Source organism: Fulmarus glacialis, unplaced genomic scaffold (assembly GCF_000690835.1).
Source record: "Fulmarus glacialis isolate BGI_N327 unplaced genomic scaffold, ASM69083v1 scaffold3774, whole genome shotgun sequence".
NCBI lineage: Eukaryota > Metazoa > Chordata > Aves > Procellariiformes > Procellariidae > Fulmarus > Fulmarus glacialis.
In genome coordinates this window covers 20,626-40,146 of record NW_009208497.1, presented here as the reverse complement: position 1 = coordinate 40,146, position 19,521 = coordinate 20,626, and the positions used below count along the sequence as shown (strand labels likewise).

General features: G+C 52.6%; 1 protein-coding gene across 1 annotated transcript in view; it reads right to left on the bottom strand.

Annotated features, from left to right (window-relative positions):
- Positions 1-19,521, bottom strand: part of IGSF3 (immunoglobulin superfamily, member 3) — a gene marked incomplete at its 5' end in the record, with an annotated part of 35,001 nt that overhangs the window by 8,649 nt on the left and 6,831 nt on the right. Inside the window, 2 exons of the mRNA XM_009576489.1 lie at positions 1-270; positions 18,257-18,661. The exon at positions 1-270 is cut by the window's left edge and continues 123 nt beyond it. Coding sequence (XP_009574784.1) covers positions 1-270; positions 18,257-18,661 — 675 coding nt within the window. The remainder of the gene's footprint in view (positions 271-18,256; positions 18,662-19,521) is intronic.

Sequence of the window (19,521 nt, the reverse complement as noted above, 5' to 3'; positions counted from 1 at the left end):
GGCTGAAGAGCCCCCCCGACGCCGAGCGCTCGAACTGCAGCCGGCCCCGCAGCCCCTCCTCCTCCGCATAGGTGCCGTACTCAAAGGCCGAGCTGTGGGTGGTCTTCAGGATGAGCTTGCCATCGGCGTCAGAGGGCTTGTGGACATACCACAGCACGGCAAAGTGCGAGTCGGGGCTGGTCTGGGATTTCACTGAGCAGTTGAGGGGGATGGGGCGGTTCTCCACCAGAGTGATGCTCCGCTTCGACTTGCTCACCTGCAGCTTGGTCACTGTGAGGGAGGAACAGAGAAGGATGAGGAGAGGGGGGTCATTAATATAGAAAAGAAACTTACCTGGTTTGGGGAGGACCAGAGAGTCCTGCAGGCATGGCTGCTCTTGCCTGGGTCCCACTTGCACTGGACCTTTAAGACAAAGGCGTTTAGATGTTCTGCTACCAAATCTTTCTTCTTTCACCGCCCGCTTTACTCCTGGATCCTCCCACCGTGTCCCTCAGCAAGAGGCTGCTTTTTCACAGTTTGTCCTTTAAAAGATTCCTTTTCTTAATTCACCGTGGTCTAAAGCACCAAACCTAGCAAGAAGACTACGCCCAAACTCAGTGGGTTTTTTCACGGTGAAATCATAACACTTGCACCTCATGGCAATGAGCTGTTGACCAGTTCCAGACAAAACCATTTCCAGGAAGAGTGAATTAAACGAGACTGTACTGCTGTCACATGCCAGCCATCTCAGTGACACATAACCCACAATCACTGAATAGCTAGGGGAGCAAATGCAGGCACAACTGGAAAAGAAGAAAGAGCACCAGACTGGAAAGGATCAGCTGGGAGCAAGCTTTGCTCCAGCAGCCAGGAGATCTGGCTCCCCGGGAAAAAGCCACAGGCACAGCACCTCCCTTGGCTTCCCAAGCACAACTGCAGTTCCCACGGGGGTAGCTAAGTGTCATTAGTTCTTGCCCCTGCAAGGAGAGAGACACACCTGTTTCTGATTCCTCTGTCCCTGCAGCAGCAGGACATAAAGCCTCCGCTGCGTGTGCTCAGGCTGTGCCTGTCGCCGGAGCCTTGACCCAGAGCATTCCGCTCTGCAGGGGAGGACACAAAGCGCCCTCCTGTGACACTTGTGCCTGGCGTGCCCCGGACCCTGCTGGCTACAGACCCGAGGAGAGGAGCAGCTCCCGGCCGGACACACCACTCCACCCAGCAGCTCTGCCACCAGCTCCCCTACTTCGCCTCTCCTGCGCGACCAGCACCTCCTCTCCGATGCGAGGACGCAGAATGCCCATATCTGCCCACCCAAAGGGATGAGCCCTAGGCTGAGCATGAAGCACAACACATCACCCAGGACATCGGAGCATAGTCAGGAAAACGGGGGAGGTTCCCAGGAACGGGGGCAGTGTGCAAGAGGGTCCAGCAGGCAGCAGGTCTCCCCAGCATCTCCCCAAGCAGAGCCCCTTCCCGGTGCACCCTGTGACGGCAAGCACTGCTGCTCAGGCGTGGCTTATAAAGGGTCCTGACAACAGCCAAGAGGCAGAAGGTGGGTACCCCAGTCCTGCTACAGCCCAGTCCAGCCCAACCTCTCCCGCTGCCTCGCGTGGCAGCTCCCCTCTGAGAGGGGGCATGCTGTCTTGCTGCCGGGTGAAGGCATTCTGCCGACAACCAGTAAATCTCTTAATGAAACCTAGCGAGCGCCCTGGGCACGAGTGGCACGGCAGAAGTGTGGCACCACAGGCATGAACAACTGACGGCTGCCAGGGGAGCTGTGCCCATCCGCACCCTGGAAACCCATCCCATCCCTGCATCCTGTGTTTGCAGGGAGGCAACGTTGTCTCCTCTCTCTCACCGAGGCACGGGCTCCTCTCTTTGCATCACACTTTGCTTCCAGTTTCCCCTGGGCCCCAGGGTCTCGGATGCCTGTCGGCACAAGTGATGAGCGACGGGGCCGAGGGAGAGAATAGGCGCAGGTAAACAACCTCAAATGGGAGGAAGGAACTCCCACCACAGAGACGCTTTCTGCTCTAACACAGCATCTGAGGTAGGCATCCTGGTAACGCATTAGACGTTCCCCTGGAGCCTGGACTGCCTGTGGCTTTAATCAGTATGCTAATGAAGACTCGATGGCTGTGTTACTGGTACGGCACACAGACAGTGAAGGGAGGGAAGGAGGGAAATAGTCCGTTGTTTTTCCTCCCTGGGGACTTCAACCTAATGGAGAGATTTAGCATCGCCCTGTTGTATTTCTGCCGTACCCCAGATACACTTCTTCCCCTTTGTTTCACTTCAGGACAGCAGCCTTAGCCACCCCACCCACACTCGTCCCACCTTTTTGGCTCACTGTTGGTTAAGAAAGGTTATTTCAAGCATTAATCAATCTTCCAAGTCCTTGGGAGATGAACCAATAAAGGGGAAGGCGATTCTCAGCAGTTTCCTTTCTCCCCCAGCCCCCTTTCCAAACAGTTTATTTTTAATTGGTACTGGATTATTTTCTGCAACCGTTACTAAGGAAACCTCTGTTACTATAGCAACCGTGTATGTTAAGTCAGTAGCCCTGTATCTATTAAAATGCAGTATATACACACGCTGCGTGTGGCAGGGTTGCTCAACATCAACACATACACACACAGAGCGAGCCAGGGTATGTACAGACCGGAGCTGCTGAGATGCAAGCATCCCTTCCAGTGCTCTTCCCCCATCGCAGCAGCTCCAGGAGATGAAAATGAGGAGGACGAGCACGGAGTATTTTTAAGCCTGGTGTTTGGGGCAACCGACCTGCACCTCGTACATGACAGATGTATTTCACTGGAGCAGTGAGGGCTTGTTCCTGGACCATGATCATGGCAATTCTCACTGTGTACAAACAGCACAGACCCCTGAGGTCATCCAAGGGCTCTTGGATGGCCTCCATGCAGCTCTTCACACCTCCATTCAACTTGGGAAGATGTCTTCTTTCGTGGGGGTGAGGGTGATAGGGAAGAAATCTTATTAACTCCAGCAAAAATGAGATCTTAAATTCCAGGCACACACCCCAACCCTCCAACAGCTGGCAGCCGTTGCAGCCAGCGTTCAGGAATTTGCCCACACGTGCACGGAGTCCCCCAAATCTTTATGAGATGATCACTTCTACTACTACTACCAGCGGGAGCAGCAGGCTCTGGCAGGGAATTACAGGTCTTCCCTTTGCTAGACTGCACATGCTTGCACAGGTTCGTAACACCATGCGCGAAGTTTCGTCTAGATTAGAGGTATCGGTGATATATAATGACATCCCTGCCAATGCAATTCTCATCTAACATGACTTATTTTCCTAACGGAGGCACACCACGGAAGATGCAAACGCAGGTTTTGTTTCCCTCCCACAGAATTAGAGAGGACATTCTCAGTCTTTTCCAATCTGTGAACACCAAATGCTTCCCCTTCCAGGCACCAGCTCCTGCATAGTAAGCGCGCACCTACCTCTTCTTCATTACCTTTTGCAGATCCTATAGAAATAATTCATGGCTTTTACAGGCTGAAAACTGCTGAGTTGGAAACACTGTGGCGCACAGGTTACCTTGGGGCACCTTCAGGCTGCAGGCTGGTTTGCTTGCTCATGCAGGGCAGAGATCCTCTGCCCACACTCTGGTTAAGACATGGGAAACTTTGTGGGGCTGCTCACACTTCTGCTCTCCCACAGGAGGAGAGCAGCGAGGACCATCAGCCACCATTCACAGATATGCAAACTAATCCAAAAGGCTCATCTTGCACTCCGGAACAATGATTTAAGAAGAAAAAAAAAAAACAAATCCTGAAGTTAGGGGTCCAGGGTGATGGTGATGGTAACAGTACAATACAATGCCACGGAGTCCATCTCTTTCCATCCCGGTGATAAGTCTACTCCAGGGTCTCACTATGGCAGCTTGCCAGGTCATGTTTAAAGATGCCTGCATGACATGGAAATGATTGTAGCTGCTGGTGCATGAGTGAGATTGCAAGAAGACTGACACCCCAGGCACTGAGCCAGCCAAGCCTCGCCCTCCTGACATGGGGGAAACACCCTTTCCTGGCTTGGGGATTTGCCTGGGCAGAGAGCCAGGAAAGGGCTTGGCCTTCAAATGCTGAGTTGATCCAGCCTGCCCCAGGGGCTGGGGTTTCGGTGTGTCAGGGCAGGGCTGCTCCAGCCCTCTGTCAACCAGCGGAGGCGGTGGGCGCAGCGATGTGAACAGGCACGGTCACACGGCATTTTCTGCTACGCTGTCAAGAGGCTGATGTTCTCTTAACAGCCTCCCGAACATCTGCTTAGTGAAGGAAACAGGTGCATGTGTCTAGGTGAAGTTATCGGCATATCATCTGCAAACTATAATCCTGTTGCCACAATGTCTCCTGGCTCCCTGGAGGGCGCCAGTAAAGAGGATATCATACCTTGATGTACTGTAATTGGCCCTACATACTCTATTAACGCTTTCAATTTACACTGGCAACAAGTCATGGTTACAACTCTCATATTTTTTTTTAAGCTAGCCTGGTCTCCCAGCCCCACATGAAGCCATACAATCTGTGTGAAGAACGTGTGCAGGCATTGAACTCTGCAGTGGTGCTCGGGCAGGGGCCCTGCAGGCAGTGCCGGGACAGAAGACATCAGCTCTCCAATGGCACGGAGGCAGGCTCTCCCACACCACTGAGGGCATCCCACCGCATCTGCTGGAGGAGCTCCAGGCGGTTCAATGGGTGATGACTCACACTGGAGCCTGGCCAGGACACGGGGGACCTTACACGCCTCTTAGGATGGAGAGGCTGGCAAAGATGCTAGGTGTCCACGGCAAGCTCATACACTTACTAGACACCTCACTTCGTCCTCCAGCATCACAGTCCCTTTGCACTAATTCCCAGGCTGAGGAAAATGTCCCCACTCATTTGCAGGGACACGCATTGTCTTGGGATACCTGCGGCAGGCTCTCGTCCTCAAAGCTTGCACGTCTGGGCTGGGGGGCCAGGTCAAACAGACCTTACAACGACAGCAGGCTACGACATGGCTAGGTGCTCTCCAAGCTGATATATATGGTAGGGGTTTTCTACACACCATCAAGCAGGCAATCAGCCTCCTCAAGCTGGGCATGTGGTAAACACAGTTATACAAATATTTGCAGAAGGGAAAGCAGTCATTAGAGGAGGAGGACAGAGGCAGTGACATGATTCACAGCGTTACTGCTGACTCGCCGCTGTGGTGAAGCCACTTGGCTCGCTCCCCTCTATTTCCTAATCATCAAGCAGGGGTTACAACACTTACCTTTACCAAAGCACTTTGCAATCTGTACCTAAAAATGCTCTGATAAAAAGATGCTCTGTCTCAGACTCCTTACATCATCTTCCCTTGTAGGCAGCAAGAAAATACAACAGCAGGAGTTCACTTCCCACCTGGGAGCCACTATTACCAAGTCCTGGGAATGGCGATGTTTAATTGCGGCTGAAGATACCCTCCCCCCAAAAAAGCCCCATACAAAACCCCTGCAGCGAAGGAGGAGGGGGCCGTCGGCCAGGGAAGGAGCCAGCTCTGCATGAGCCATCGGCCATGGCACAGAAGGAGTGGGCAGGAGGACGGCCACCACCAGCCCACAGAGTCCTCGGGGAGCCCTGTCACCGTAGCGGGGAGGCGGTGTCCCACTTTGGAGACTGCTGCCCTCTGGGGAGAGCTCTTCCAGAAGATGCTCTCGCCTGGAGAGAACTGATGAAGTGTTGCAAAAAGTTTTCCTGGGGAATGCCCTACTTTTGAAAGCCTCCATCAGGATTTCACTGTGCTGAGGGGGGTGTGTGTGTGGGGAGCAGAAATGAGGCCAACCCAACCCAAACCCAGACATGGTTTAACACCACACATGGGGTTTAGCAGACCGATCAGGAGAGACTCATTTCCAGGAGCATGGCCCCTGGAACTCATCTCTCCCCGGCACCATTAGCGTACAACCCTGAAGGGCACCAGCCGGGCTTTTGGCACAAACTCAGCCGACCCCTCAGCCTGTGGTCACAACCCAGAGGTGCCTCACCATTTCCCTCGCTAGGGCCCAGAAAGCACTCGGCACCCAAATTCCTGCCTGGGGATGTTTGCCTGGGATTCAAGGGACCTGTGTGCAGGTCACTGCCCTGCCACAGGCTTAGACACGCACTAACGCTCAGTGCCTCTGCCAGCCCTTCTCCCTTCCACAAAGCAGGGCTGAAGAGCCTCCTCCACCTCCACACACGTTGCAAGGACACCTGCATTAATGACCGTGGGGAACTGGGGCAACAGGAGTCAAGCAAGTACATGCCAGCCTTCTGACTCAGCGTGGAGAGGGGTGGGGGACTCACGTTTACTAGGTTAGCTGAAAGCAAACCAATGTTCAAAAGGGAAAGATGTGCGAGCCCTTTCAGAGAAGAGGCGTTAGAGGAAAGGTATTCGCAGAAGTGAGGAAGATGAGATGCTCCTAGGAAGACCTTCCTCATTAGGCTTAACCGTGGTATAGAAATCACAGCAAAGTAAAGACAAAGACTTCCAGCGCCAGGGGCAGCCTCCCCAGAGATGGCAGGAACATGGCAGCACAGCTCCCGACTCCTGTTATTCTCTTTTAACAGAACACAATTCCTCCTGAAACTGGATTAGCGAGGTTGCAAATTGCATTAGTCAACATGGGAGGCTGCTGGTGCAACAGGAGCAGGAGAAAGGGAAATAGCATTAGACTTTGCCTGCCATTATTACTGCCATTATTAACTTGTCACTTTACTGTAGTGTTCCTATAACAATGAATTATTGCCTGCAAACAGGCTGACATGATTGAATTACTGGGAGAGCTCTATGGGAAGGAGAGACAACATTAACCCTTTCCTGAGGAAGGCTCAGCTGCTGCCCCCTCCCAAGCAGGCAGACAAAAGAGTGGAGGCTTCGACTTTGAATATCAACCTGCCATCTTGACCTTCAGCAGTGCTGGTCACAGAGCAATGCCAAAAGTTTCTACGGTCCCCAAACCACTCAGGTCCTGGTTGCCGGTGGGCTGCTCTGGGTTGGACGTGCAAACAAAAGCACAATATAGGTCTGTCTGCAACAGCGATAAAGAGATGCAGCTGGAGCTCTCCTATCTGCAGGTCTTCCTGCAACCTCTCTAGCCTACTAATTTCCTAAGGCTAAATCCTCGCTTTTGCATGCTGCTCCTTTCTTGTACAGAGAAGATCAGTCTCTGGACAAGCCACCAAACCGACTGACTGCTAGTCTAGATGGATGTGGGTCACCTTTTTTCCCCCTCCCCCCTTTCAGGGACAGTACCGTCTGCTTGCAATCAGACAGGCTGTTAATCCGACTTTGCTCTGCCCTGCCCGACTCCTGTGGAGAGATGGTGTGATGGCCCTTCCACAGAGGGCTGTGCCAGGGCAGAGCCTCTGCGCGGAGCGGGAGGGAGCAGGCATGCCTTCACCCACCTAGGCCATGCCCCTTGGCATCACCCCAGGTGCCACCAAATGCTACCGCCACTCCCCCGGGGCTCGAGAGGCTTGGGAGTCCCTCGCCTTGCGCTTTTCCCTACACGTACTGCTCATGTTTTGCTACAAATCAGCTACGTGACACTTCTCTCCCAAATTTACAGTTCCTTATATGAATGCAACAAATAATGTCTCCTGCAGCACAGACTGGTGGGTGCTCCCAGCCCCAGGAGTAAGCCTAGGAGCTGGCCCTGACCCACATCCTCTCAGGGACAGAAAGAGGCCGGGAATAAACCACCAAGTGACCCGCATTTCAATATGTTCAGCAAGTTGCCGCAAAGTCCATAGGAGGCACAGACGTTCCCCAGCGTCACAGCCTGCTGCTGCAAAAAGATGAGCTGGGTACTTAAGCAGCTGTGCACATCCACGCTGACCATTGCCCATTCCAACAGCCCCAGCCCAAAATTGAGCCCCAAGCACACTGTACTACTGCAACCTGGGGAAGTGCAGCTTGATGCACTCAAACTGCTGCCGGTGGGTGCTGTGGCAAAGCGGAACGGGCATCTCCCCTTGCACCCTGTGGTGGACCTGCCTGCATCAGATGCTCTGCTGTACCCACACCAGCTTCAGCCCCACAGAAGGTGAGCACCGCATCAGCCAAACCTACTGACAACCAGCCCAATGCCTCCCTCTCCGCAAAAGCAGCACAGTCAGACTGCTGACCTACCAAACACATAGGTAGCGGATCAAGTCCATCGCTGCATGCCTCATGCTGTGGCGCGAAGACTGCAGGCGGTGACAAGGACGTCTGCTCAGCTAGGGGACAGCCTGGGATTACCAGCCATGCCACGCAGGAGTCTGTGGAGCAGCTAACAAACTATCAGGTAACCAAACGGGGCCTCGGGGAAGCATGCCTATGTGACCCAGAAAGTCTCTTTAAAGCCCCAGAAACCATACATCTGTGAGCATATATGGAAAAGGCTGTGTGTGTAGCCGCAGGGATGGAGAAAGCTGGGAAGCCCACAGCCTTCAAGGTCTGGCCATGGATAAGCCAGAGACCACCATCTGGGACATGCTGCTGGCCTGGGAAAAGCAAGAGCTTCTCCAAGAAACAGAAACCACGTCTCTCTGAAGGACAGCAAGAAACAAGTACACCCCAAAGCAAAATGGTCCGCAAACCTAAACCCAGAAACCCTCCTGCCAAACCCTGAAATGAATGTAAAAGTTCTGCAGGAGAGAGAGGAGGGGAGGAGGAATAAAAGATTCCCAGCATGAGCTGTGCCTGCTGTCAGAAAACAATATACGGCTCACTGATCACTTGTAAATTAAAATACGGAGATAGGATCACTGGAAGAGAAATTCAGTACCAAGCTACAGCCACTGAGGATAAAGAACGAAAAAAATAACATACTGAGATATTTAATCAACCCCTCATCAGAAAGATTTCAAACAAAGGCGCACTCCATCAATTAGGGAAAAAAGGTAATTAAATGTACCCGAAGAGCAAGTTATAACACATACAGCAGCACCACACACAAACTCCCATGCCATTCTGGAGGCTGGCCATTAATGGCCGAATTTCCGAACAGGGTGTCAGAAAAATACTTGAGTACAACTGCACCCTGTAGCACATGGCTGATTTTTGCATGCACTATATTTGACTTGAGCATTTTCAGCGGCTATCGCTGAAAAGCTGGCTGCTACACAGAGAGAGATGAGATGCTAAGGGTGGTATGAAATGCCATTTTCTTGCCATACAGAGAGCAAGCTCTCCAGACAGACCTCAGGCAGGATCACAAGGTCTTTTGGATGCTGCCCGCACGAGCCCTGCCAGCCCCAAGTTGTCCGTGCTGCCCTCCATGCAAAGATAAAGTCCCCTGAGAAGGACCAAACTGAATCCACCCAAGAGCTAGCTCACTCCACTCACCTTTAACTATTCCTTTCCACTGGGTTAATTTTCTGCAGGTTTAGTAAACTGAGCTGGCACACAGCGGGATCGATGCTGACATAAGGAATGGGACAGGACCATGAAGCCAGCAGCACGCATCAGGGATGAGGATCACCTCCTTCTGTGCAACCAAGTGCTAGATCAGCTCCACCCGCACCCTAATCGCTCCTGATACTGCTGCCTCCATAAATTAACTGGCGAATCTGTCTACTGTGTGGAAGGACAACCAAGTGAAATGAGCCATCTGTTGTTTCTCAAGAAATTGTCTTCTTGAACTTCTTAAGGATAGAGGAAGTATTACAACAAGACGGGCTACAGAGTCATCATTATCTGGACTCCCTGCTTCTCTATTATATGGGACAGGGAAAAGTATAGGAACTTATTTTTAACAGCATCCCAAAGTCCTATTTAAGCAAGTAAGATGGCCCCGGGAGCCGACTTTTGTGTATAAATGTTAAAATAAAAGACCCTGAGCCATAGGTTCAGCATGTCTAGAGCTTGCCATTTTGCTGTAAGGAAGCACATCGCAGGTTCAGTGAATTTAGTCTCCAACCAATGTCAGAACAGGTAGAAACCCCAAAATAATCAGCCCCTTATGAACCAAGGTTCTGGAAAAGCACTCAGACAAAAATTGTCCTTGTTTATTCTGCTGACACAGGGGTATTAATCTCACAAGGTAAAATCAACCATGGGAAGAAATGGCTGGGTTTATTTTACTGTAGTTGCTTCTTTTATGTGGGCATTGCTGCAACACCTGGCTATGCAGGTCACTGCCGCGTTGAAGAGCAAAGCCATTGTGTCCAGCCAGCTGTGTCCCACCAGCAGAAGACACCCCCAGACCATCAGTCGAACCAATGCTCATGAAGGCAAGAGGCAGGGGATTTACAGTAATTCAGGCTAGGCCATCTCTCTGCCTGGCTGTTCAGCATTGTTCTTCTCAAAACAGGACACAGCCTGCCTGTTGCAAAGGACTGATGGGGAATTGTAGTTTCTCATCCCAGGAGAAGCATCCCACGTGACAGCTAGAAGCTGTCAATGAAAAATGGTACAGGTCCCACACACAAGGATGGACAGCCAAAGCTGCTGCTCGGGCCTGCTGGGAGGGACACCTGGGCTGGGTACCGCTCTGACTGGAGGGCTGAGAATGCAGCAAGAGAAAAATCGTGCTGCTGCTGCAGCACTGAGCCTGCTGGGCCCGAGGCCATTCACTTTGTGGAGATCAGCAAGGCAGCCAAGGGGCTGGGGCTCCATACATGGACTGGGGAAGGAGAATGGTGGTCAACACCTGGCTGGAAACCCGCTCATCACCAGTTCTCCCTCTTCGCCAAGGGCAGCTCCTGCTGACTCTGCTTTTGAAGATTTCAAGGACATGAGGGATGCACAAAGCTTTAGAGCTGGACAATATCTAAGTACTGTTCATTGCAGAGTATTTTAGTCCAAGGAGAGCAAACAGGGAATCGATGAGAAGCTAAAATGTGTGGAGAGAAGACATTCAAGACAACATCAAAGAAATTGCATGTGCACAGACTGCAAACAGGCTGACGCCGTGGTTCTGTATATGAACGCTGCAAATGGGAGTGGAAAACTGCTCAGGAGATATCAAAGAGAGAAGCAGAGAGTGCTCTGAAATCGAAGTGAAAAAATTGCTCCTAAAAAAGTAACCTTGAAGAGAGTTAATCTGAACAGAGCAGCATATTCTGAATTCAGCCCAGGTCTCCTGGCGTTGTCAGTCTTGTTCGGGGGCTGAAAAGCAAGACTGCCCACAGTAAGATCAATGGGCACACACAGAGCAGGCTGAGCTGGGTTAGGGTCCCTCTGGGTGCAAGGATGCACTCCCCCCCCCCTTGTGAAATGCATCCGAGATGCTTCACACATTTAAAATCCAGCTTCTCAGGTTATGCTCTTGGGTGCATTCTCCAGGCTAAAGCCCCAAGGGAAGCCCTGACCGTAACTGACTGCAGTCAGCTCAACACACTTGGCTCTGACAGAAACTTTTCAGGGGCAAACCTGCAGAGGAGCCAAGTATCAGAATGGAAACCCAAGGCAGGGGGAGGTGAAACACAGCTCGGACCCTGCAAGGTCAGTGTCGGCATCCCCAGCGCAGGGTCGGGAATGTTGCAGTACATCCAGCACGAGCTCCCTCCCCTGCTGCTCACACCAATGGGCTCGTTTCCATGTGGCAATGTTTTTGTGGGATCAAGACGGCACTCGCTCGGTTGCTTCGGCTCCGCTGACACCAATGTAACCTCACGTCCACGCATGACCTGCATTGGGCCAGATTTGCCTGGGTGAGTCATGTGGTGGAGCACCTCTCCGATACCCATGAGTGCGAAACCACAGCCAGCTTGACAAGGCCAGCCAGCAAGCGCCCCGCTGGGAGTGGGGCAGGGAGAGCATCCTCATGTGGATGCGTGACCACAGGTGAAATCCCACCTCAAATCTGTATTTACAAACCAGTGCCTGAACACTAGAGGGTATGTTATGCACTACAGCAGCAGCGAGAAGAGGAGGCTCTCAGGCGTGTGTGACGGCGACGGTACATGGAGAAGATGGGGGACGGGGATGCTGGGAGCAGGGTGTGACGGCTAAGTGTACAGAAAAAGCACCCCAGGGTGCCAGCCTGGGATAAATAACTATGCCAAGGAGGCGGCATCAATTCTAAGTGGGGAAGCTGTCCCAGGGGACCTGGCAATTGTGGGGACAGAGCTCCCCAGGGCAAACGTGCAGGGGTGGGGGACTACCAGGGGTACGAGGTGGAGGAATAAAACCCACCTGTGCTACCTGGTAAAGAAAAAGGGCTCCAGCTGGGTGGCTAATGCAGGCCTATGCAAGGGCACGGCCCTGGGTCACACAACACTGAACACCTCCATTTTGTCTGTTTAGTGTGCTGGAAGCTGATAGCAAAGAGCAGCAGGTCTGAGGCAGAACAGCAGGTCTTACCCCACCACTGATGAAGGGAAAGGAGCAAGTCCCCGAGCACCCAGGGGAGAAGAGACTGCTCTGCGCTGCAGTTACAGCTGACGATGAACAGCCTCCTGTCTCTCCTGAGCACTCCTTGAACTCCTTCATCACTCAAGCAAGAGTACAACTATCTGCCAGATGGAGCAGGCAGCTGTAAAGCAGGGAAGCAGTGCTATTCTACAGAGCAAAACCACTCTGGGATCAAGCAAGCAGCAAACCTAAGTTTCTAGACTTCACTTCTGTAAGGAAGTTTCCAGCTCATTAGCTTTCCTTGTTTAACTTTATTGCTAGATGCTGCCAGCAGGAAAAAGTGTCAGGTTTTTAAGTAGGCACTTTGTGGCCCTTGAAAACACTTGTTTGGACTTCCACTCAAGAGTCTGGGAGAGGTCAGTACCCCACTGGACACCCATGGTAGAAAAGGCATCTTTTGCATCCATCCATGAGAGGATTCCTTGCACACAGACATTACTAAGAAATGAGATGGAAGAAAGGCATTAACAGTAATATCTAATTTTCATTTGTTAGGGAAAGCGTCTCCTTATCCTATGCGAGTGTCTTGGCAATCGTTTGCAAATCAGTCTTTCTTTCCCGACATTAAGCATGCCATTAAGCAGCCTGTTTTTTCCAATTCTCTCCTGCCTCATCCCCTCCTCATCCTCCCAGCGTCCCCAGCCTGTATGGTTACAACCATCATCGAGTCTTCAGAGGGAAGGATGAGCGGAATACTGAGCAGCCTCTCTGTGGCTGCCAAGGATGGGCTTGGACCAAGAGGCAAGGGTCCTCTGGTCTCCGCTCCTTAAGTTTCTCCGGCCACTGCTATCCCAACACCACGGGCTGCTGTCAGTGGTGGTTTCTCGTGGACATTAGGAGAGCGGCAGAGTGCTCTGCACCCACCCTGCTCCCAAAGTAAGGTTCAGGCACAAGCCTCCCCCTTCTCCAAGGCCAGCTGAGGAGCCTCCACCCTCCCCCTCCACGATGGTTTCAACTTGACAGCTCCTAATAAACCGAACTTTATGAAGCAGCCCCTGGAGAGCTCCTGGAAGCTAATTAATGCTCTAATGAAGAGCCTGACTGCCTTGTTTGCTCGACGGCTCCCAGGTCAATCAATCTGCTGTAGCCCGGCTTGCAAAAAAGCAGTGAGGAGCCCAGCACCCCTGGCGTCTGCTCGGTTATCATCCCCCGCCACCCCTCCCCATCCCTCCTCCCACGTTCATTACTGTCAAAAACCCGGCAGCAAGAGGGCAGATTTATAGAGGCGATTGCAGCTGCTCCCCATGCGCCTGCTCCAGGATTAGTCACGAAGGAACCGGCTGAGGGACGACACGAGGACAGAGGGGTGGGAAGAGCACAGAGGCATGGGGAGGTGGGTGCTCTGCAGGTCGGGATGGGCAGGTCTGTGCCTGAGTATGGAAGGAGTGAGGGGGTACTCGGGGGGCTTTGCCACAACCTCCTGCTTGCATGAAAGCTCTGCCTTTTTATTCTGCTGTTGCCAGAAAGACTCCCCAGCACTCAGACCCCAGGCCTTCTCAAAGCTCTGCTGAATCACCCCCTCGCTTGTGCTGCAGGGGAAAGATAAGTGCGGTAATGCATATGAGGACAATGGCAATTTAATACACCAGCACAAATCTGCTCAAGCCTACTTGTCAAGAGAGTCCTATCCAGACATCCTAGCCTGCCCAGATCGCAGCAGAGTCCTCATCATGCACAGTGCAGCCAGAGACTGTCTGCTGCCCTTGGCTGAGTCCCGCAGACTGCACGGACGCGCGCCACTCCCAGATAGCACCTCCTGTCTCAGCCGCTCCATCTCTGAAAACCTGGCAGGGAGAAGCAAGATCCAAGGAGGAGCCGGGAACAGAGCCCGCCTGGCAGCCCTCGGGTCTCCCCTTGACCCACATGCATCTATCTACCACCTTCCTCCTTCAGGCAGGACCCGAAGCCCAGGCACTGTTCCCCCTCCACGCTGAGTGAGGAAGGGGGCAGAGAGCAGCGAGGGGGTACTGCTCAGCCAGCATCCTCACACAGAGAGCTCAGCCCCAATCCAAATGCTTTCAGAGTCACCTGGGTTCAAAAGGAATTGCCTGCACCTCTGCCTCCCCTAAAACCGAAGATCAGCAAGTGCCAGGGAGTCACCGCACCTGTCCCCTCCAAGGCAAGACACATCTGTCCTGACTAATCTCTTGCAGATCAGCTTGCATGGAGGACGCTTTTCTCCATCTGGAAAGTGCGCAAAGGGCAAGGCAACATCTCTAGAAGGGAAAGGGGTGGTGAACTCTCAGGGGAAAGGGGTGGTGAGCCCTCAGGGCAAGCCCCAGCTTTCGGGGATGAAAGAACCGCAGTTTCAGAGGCAGGCCAGATACTGCAGCAGAAGGGGAGCCCCAAATACAAAGCTGCGGGTAGGAAGAAATCTCCACTCCTGCACTTGGGGCTCACTCCAAGCTCAGCCCGTGCTCCTCTGCGTGGTCTCCTGCCAGCTTTGGTTTCGGGGAAGCAACTGTCATGAACTGAGCCATTCTTTTATTGTTCCTCCCTCTCTGCTGCAACATGAGCTCACTGAGAAAGAAACAACAGGGCAGATCGAGAGACGGAAGTAAAAAGGAGAGCACTGCACTGTAAGGATACGAAATGGCCACAGGTGATCTAGCCGCTCACCAGTCTGGTCCACAATCCTGCCCGACAGACCCCCTGGATTTCTGCCCCAGCCTACAGAAGTTAAAACCCAGCACCCACCCTACAGCAGTGCAGGTCCCTCTCCCTGCAAAGCACACGCGAGCTACCTGGGGCAGCATGCCCGTACCTGTGCACAACCCTCCTCCTACTTTGCAACCCAACTCATGCTGGCTTGTGTGACAGTGAGGAGCAGGCCATGAAAGCAAGAAACACTGGAGCTTCAGATCCTACTGCTGCTGCTGCTGCTGCTGCTTTTTCATGAATCACCAAGTGATGGACAACATAACCTCGTGATACCTAAATTCTCTGTAAGCTCTCACATGTACAACCATCATCCTTCATAGGGCTTTTCCTCACGCTGCCAGTCCTTATAACTGCTTCATGCCCAAGGGGCCAGGAATCTCACACTCAAAGGACAAATCAGGCTCCAGATGCCATGCAGTGTACTTCTGCACCTATAGACCTTTACTTCAGAGCTGGGTTAATGCTGCCATTGCCTGCCTTATTCACTCCCTCCTTCAGGAGCTACGTATTTCGTTTCTCAAATACTGCTGATTTCTTCCTGGGAGTAGGAAAGGACTGGAGTATTTCAAGCTGCTGGCATTTCTTCAACATTACCTGTTGGCTATGAGATAGCCGTAGGTGAAATTACTTTGCAGCCACATTAATACATGCAATTCAAAACCAGCACTGCCACCTCTGCAGTTACCACTCAGCACGGATGACAACTACAAACGCTACCCACTGCAAGAGTGCCAAGGAGAGACAGCCTGAGCACTGAAATGGCAAACCAACACAACAGGAGAAGCTCCAACACCCTGTCCCTTGACGATGTGGGATTTCACAAAGCAAAGAGATTAACAAAGCAATCAGGAAGCCACTACTTTACCTTTCTCACCTGAACACACTTTCAAGGCTGACGTATATCGATTGCTACGTCTGTACCTAGAACGTGTCCAATAGAAAGGTCACTCTGGCAAACAGGGAGCAAGGGTTTAAGAGGAAACTAGAATCCCAGCATTAACTCACAATCTGGAAACACACGCTGGCTCAATTTGCCAAAAGACGTCCAGACAAGCCTTCTTTATGGCGTCCCGTAGTGGATCGGTAGTGGAGATAGCTCACCCCAAACTCACTGGCGTATGCGTCACGGCAGGAATCTATGGCTAGTGGGCAACGGAAAGGAGAAAGCTACAACTAAGACATCCAATAGCAGCCTGAAGTTATGCCATATTAAGGTGACTACAGAGCCACAGACTTAGACTGACAGAGCTCTCAAGTGTTCAGTCGTTCAGAAGTCCTGAATGACCCCTTTTGAAGAAGCCCTGGATATTAATCTGAAAACCAGTATCTGCTTCATCAGCACAGGTCTGACCGTGGGGGCACTAGGTTCATTCCAAGGCGACCGAGAAAGGCGCCTCCTACATCATCCTGGCTCCTCTCTGGAGATTATCCAGCCAAAGACCCAGCAACGACACAACACGACCCTCTGCAGCCTGCAAAACCAGAGAGAACCACAGCAGTCGCTGGTACAACTGCTGGCATTGCATTCACGGAAAACATCAACCACCCGCTCTCAAAGGCTGCCTGGAACATGGAAACAAAACACAGAGAGAGCGCAACCGTAGTGCTGGGGACACTCTGAGGAGCCCCCCTCCTCTCCATCCTCTTGTGCATCATAAAACCACAAACATTATGCAAGGCTTATTGGACTGACAGCTAAGATTTGTGTAGCTGTAATTTGCTGAGCAGCAGGGAGATGGAGAGAGGTAAAAACCACAGAGCCCTACATGACTTTTTCTTAAGACATCACTTGATGGTTACTGCTCCAGTAAAGAAGAACCGGCTGTTAGAACATGGTTTAAATGTCCTTTAAATGTCCTCCTGGCCACCCTGAGCTGTGACACAGAGGCTCTCTTCTGGAAGCTGTTATCAAGGATTTCTCTTTCTCTTTCTGTCTCACACACATATGCATGCACAGAGATGTGCCCTGAAAAAGCGTATTACTCCAGGGACCAAAGCCAGTCAACGCTGTTTCCTAGGGAAATAAGCTAAAATGATGAACATCGCCAGCCTGACCTTGTGAGCAGTAAAACATGTATTACAAGGCAGGATAATCAAGATAAATGGAGAAGATTAACATGGAGATGAGGGCAAGGAAGGAGGGAGGGAAGAATGAGGATGGAGAGCACATGACGTGCCTGGAGCTCACAGCATCTCCTGACTTTTCCAAAGACATGCTAAGGGGTGGAGAAGGTGGAGAAGAGTATGAAAAGGGCCAGTGAGGGGAAAAACACAACGCTCAAGCCAGAAGACAGACCCTAGGAAGGAGTCCCTCTGCACAAGGGACTCCTGCAGGAACACGAAGGGAGGACTGACCATGCTGCAAGGACCTGAGCCTTAAAGGTGCTAAAAGCCTCGCTCCAAACATCAACTCCAGCACTAAGGCCGAGATAGCAATAAACCGTTCAGCTCAGTGATGGCCCAGAGCTGCCCTGACCATGTATCTTTCCACCCTTCATAGACAATAAAAGGCACCACCAAAATATCAGTGATAAGGCCTACAGAAGGCACCTAACTCTCTCCACTGGCTGTACATGGAGCATAAGCACCTTGCAGGTTTTCTGACTCTCCCTGCCAAGCCAGGTGTCTGTTGCCTAGCTGTTGCACACTCTGCGTGGGTACCCATAGCCTTGGTGACTTCCAGCTGGAAAGGGCTCAATTTCTGGTGGGGAAGAAAGTCAGGCTTCTTTGATCACTAGTTGCTTTTGAAGATGCCTCCAGCAGAGCGAGAGATGCAGCCAGTTACCAGACAAAAGCTGCAGCATCCCACCTATGGTGCGTATGCACGTACAGGCTTTGGTGGGACCATGTCTCTCTTCTTTGATCCTGTTTGCCCTGTCCCTCTCCTCTCTTCCCCAGGTCAGTCTGCTTGGGTGAATGGAGGTGGCAACCTGAAAGCCACCTCCATCTCACAAGAACAGCCCAGAGACTGGACCGAGCTGCAGTCACCTCACTACCCAGAAGAAAACCCCATGAACAGCACATGAGGAGCAAAGAGAAGACCCAGTTCCCCAGAGGTGGATAAGGGAGCTCCAACATATCCGCGGCCGAAGAGCGGAGCACTCCCACCTGTACCATGCACAAGTGTGAGACGTCGGTTGCAGCCATGAGAGCAGTCCTTGCTCTGGAGAGACCACTGCAGTACTGGCACGTACCCCGTCCCTGCAACGCAACCCCCAGCTCCTCTCGCGCACTCTCGGCACTCACCCGGCCGCAGGACCCTGATTTCCAGCAGGTTGGAGGTGCTGTCCGCCAGCCGCGTCCAGCTGCTGTTGTAGTTCTTCCTCCAGAGCTCAGCTACGCACTGGTACTTGCCGGCCTCCGTGTCGCTCGCCCTGCTGATGCTCAGCCGCACGTTGTTGCTGGACTCGGCCTTCTCGATGGCAGTGCGGGTCCGGAAACCCATGTACCTGTCGCCCCACTGGACCCCGCCGTCACGCGTGAAGGTGACCAGGTCGTGAAACTCGGTGCTGCCCGCCGGCTGGAAACGCCATGTCACCGACACCGGTACCCACGACGGGTAGTGGGGCTTGATGATGCACTGGAGGTCGAAGGACTCGTTGTAGGTCACACCGGGGGTGCGGGAGATAGCTGTGACAGCAAAGCCGGCCTCTGTGGAAAGAGAGAAAAGGGCTTTGAGAGACACCTGCCTAACGAGGCCCTGCTGTTAGCATGCAAAAGCTAGAGCGTGGTCATCCAGTCACAGGCCTGGAATAATCAGCCGCTCATGTTGTGTTGGCTCCTCGTTTGCAATTGCAAAGTGGCACGAAAAGCAGCGGCAAAAACGCACTTAAGTGCCTGTGTAGTGGTGACTGCCTGCGTGAGTGCTGGCTGCAGCAGCAGTAGGATTGCACTCGATTTCTGCCCAGAGGAGCGAGATCCCCTGATAGCCAGAGAGCGAGCAGCCAGCCTCTGCACGCTGCCAAAGCCCCGTACGGAAACGCAGCAGTGCAGCGGCAAGGGACCAGCACCAGGTAGAGCAGCGACGCAGCACCAGCCTGACTGCTCGCAGACCCCACCATTCACATCCACCTCTTGGGCAGGGGGTCCCCGCCCTGTCCTTCCCCCACCCCAGGTCTGCGGCTGGTTGCTGCAGGTGAAGGAAAGATGAGGACAGCGAGAAGTAGCAGCCTTTGTTCGTGCATCACAGAGGTGGCAGCGGTTATGAAACCCCAGGACGGAAGCAACTGAAAGAGAAAAGCTGGTTGCTCCTGTTCGTCACACAGCACGGCTTTTGTTCTCTTCCAGATCACAGCTCCAGGACGGCTCTACGCAGTTATCCTCGCACATGCACCACTCCACAAGCCCGTCAATACATTTTGACTTGTCTACCCCCAGCACTTAGTTGGTTTAGGGGAGTTTAAAACCAGCAGTCTATTAGGAATTTGAAGATAAACATATTCCCAGTCGACTGGCTTACATTTTGGGTCAGGGCATTTCCATTGCTCAGTTGTTCCGAGCTGCAGAGAGAA